At 50.2% G+C, this 2,997-nt stretch overlaps 1 protein-coding gene across 1 annotated transcript; it reads left to right on the forward strand.

Moving 5' to 3' along the window:
• Positions 1–1,689: 1,689 nt before the first annotated feature.
• LOC310873844 (protein cornichon homolog 1-like) lies at positions 1,690–2,124 on the forward strand (the record flags this gene model as incomplete). Its single annotated transcript, XM_083786395.1, has 1 exon — positions 1,690–2,124. The coding sequence occupies one exon, from the start codon at positions 1,690–1,692 to the stop codon at positions 2,122–2,124; it is 435 nt and encodes a 144-aa protein (XP_083642521.1).
• Positions 2,125–2,997: the final 873 nt, after the last annotated feature.

Raw genomic sequence — 2,997 nt, forward strand, 5'->3', positions numbered from 1 at the left:
TAGTCGACTAAAACTAGCACTAACACCAAAACATTCCGGGTGACTATATAGAATGTGACTAAAACTAAATTAAAACTATTCAAGAGACTATATAATAGGACTAAAACTAAAATATAAATGTGCTGCCAAAATCACCACTTCATGCAGCCACAGTTCATATAGCAAGTGATATATAACATCATCTCTCTTTCTCTCTCTCTCTCTCTCTCTCTCTCTCTCTCTCTCTCTCTCATGCACACACACGAGCGCACACACACACACACACACACACACACACACACCATTCTGTCTCTCTCTATTCTCTCCCCTTTTTTTTTCTCTCCGTCCGTGTGTGTGTGTGTGTGTGTGTGTGTGTCCGTGAGCAGCTAATCTCCGTCCGTGTGTGTGTGTGTGTGTGTGTGTGTGTGTGTGTGTCCGTGAGCAGCTAATCTCGGCCACCGTTAACCCGGTCGATGCCAAATTTTGCACACACACTCCCTGGATGCCAACGATGAACCTCTGCCCCAAACTTTCCAGAACGGCCTGTTATAGCGCCACCAGGAGGCCGCTTTGTGCAAAACAAGTTTTTGCACAGTACACCTACAGATTTTGTCCAAACATCACGCAAATTGGTACACAGTCTCTCTAGAGCCATTCAACGAAACCGGTCTTTCAGATTTCTCAGACTCCATCCTGATTTACTTTTGTTGCCCATTTATCCAACCACCAGATGAAGGCAAGCTGCAATGTCCTACATTCCTATCCTGGTGGAGACCTGTGCCCAAAAAAGGCCACTTTTTCTAGTTATTTTTGTTTTCCTGCCGTCGTTCTTGACGTCTTGCCCCCCCCCACAGAGGACTGTGTGTCTGTTTGAGGTGCTTCTTCAACAGAGCATGAAGAGCCGCTATTGGTTTGAATGCTGCATGCCGTACTTTAGCACGTTAGCATGTTAGCCTCCGTGTCAGATTATAGGCCTATGACAGCAGGCTGCAACACAACTCAAACGTCTCAGGCAAACTGCTTTCCAATCAAATCAATCAATCAATTTGTATTCAGATTTGTATTGCCCCCTTTAACCCATTCTGAACGGGAACCCATTTTGGTGTTGGCATCATGTTATGCTTTAGCTATTGAAAAATAGCAGATCAACAAGCTCATAGCGCGCCACCGAGTGGCACGCTATGAGCTTATAGGTCTGCTATTTTTGAAAAATCGAAGAACGACTGACACTTTTTAGAATCTGATCTCAGGTCAGAATGGGTTCATCAGACCAGTGTGTGTCTCCAGTGGAAACCTCGTATGAATCTGATCTCAGGTCAGAATGGGTTAATCAGACCAGTATTTGTCTCCAGTGGAAACCTCGTATGAATCTGATCTCAGGTCAGAATGGGTTAATCAGACCAGTGTGTGTCCAGTGGAAACCTCGTATGAATCTGATCTCAGGTAAAGAAAATTGGTTAAAAACTGGAGATTTATTTAGTTCTGCCCATATATGGACATCTCCAAAGACAAACCCTTGAATGTCTCGTCGCCGTCACGGCGTCACGGTGCGTATATTTAAACCGCCGCTCCGTCCGTACGCTCCGCATTAGAGTTCTCCTGATCCACCGTGGAGAGACGTCACCCCTGAGTCCGTACCTCTCACGTCCGTCCGTCCGTCCGTACGTCCTAATAGAAAAAGCTCGGAAAGGAAAGGAAAAGAAGAAGAGGATGGCGTTGGCGCTCGCCGCCTGCTACCTGCTGGCCCTGCTGCTGGCGGCGGGCCTGTTCCTCTTCGGCCTCAACCAGTTCCTGGCCTTCGACGAGCTGAAGTGCGACAGCCGCAGCCCGGTGGAGGAGTGCCGCTCCCTCAACCCCCTGGTGCTGCCCGAGTACTGGGCGCACGCCGCCCTGTGCCTGGTGTTCCTGTGCGCCGCCCAGTGGGCCGCGCTGGGCCTCAACGCGCCGCTGCTCGCCTACCACGTGTGGCGCTACCGCGGCCGGCCGCGCGCCATGAGCCACGCGGGCCTCTACGACCCCACGGCCATCATGGGCGGAGACTCGCTGGCCTTCGGCCGCAGGGAGGCGTCCTACAAGTTGGCCTTCTACTGCGCGTCGGGCCTCTACTACCTGGGCAGGATGCTGGTCTGTCTCGTCCGGTGGTGACGAGGGTAGGAGGCTCCGTCTGGGCAGGATGCTGTGCTAAAACGCTTCTGCTATATTATTTAGGCCCCCCCACAATCTAAAGCTATGTTTCTATGTCAGTGGTTCTTCGATAAAAAAATAAATAGCAGACCTACAAGCTCGTAGCGCGCCACTCGGTGGCGCGCTACGAGCTTGTAGGTTCCATATTGGTCTCGTACGGGTGTGTTGATAAAATACACACGTCCATTTGTATGGGGTTGCTTGAAATAAGAGCGGTTTGAGAACCACTGTAGGCCTACACTAAACGGACCACTGTAGACCTACACTAAACCACTGTAGGCCTACACTAAACGGACCACTGTAGGCCTACACTAAACGGACCACTGTAGGCCTACACTAAACCACTGTAGGCCTACACTAAACGGACCACTGTAGGCCTACACTAAACGGACCACTGTAGGCCTACACTAAACGGACCACTGTAGGCCTACACTAAACGGACCACTGTAGGCCTACACTAAACGGACCACTGTAGGCCTACACTAAACGGAACCACTGTAGGCCTACACTAAACGGACCACTGTAGGCCTATACACTAAACCACTGTAGGCCTACACTAAACCACTGTAGGCCTACACTAAACCACTGTAGGCCTACACTAAACCACTGTAGGCCTACACTAAACCACTGTAGGCCTACACTAAACGGACCACTGTAGGCCTACACTAAACGGACCACTGTAGGCCTATACACTAAACGGACCACTGTAGGCCTATACACTAAACCACTGTAGGCCTATACACTAAACGGAACGGAGCCTTCACTTCATATCGGTGACGCCTGTGAAGGAAGTCGGAAAAGAGGCCCGGAAGTAGGAAGAGTTTTTCCCCCAAA

This window comes from Protomyctophum parallelum (genome assembly GCF_964188405.1).
Source record: "Protomyctophum parallelum genome assembly, chromosome: 16".
NCBI lineage: Eukaryota > Metazoa > Chordata > Actinopteri > Myctophiformes > Myctophidae > Protomyctophum > Protomyctophum parallelum.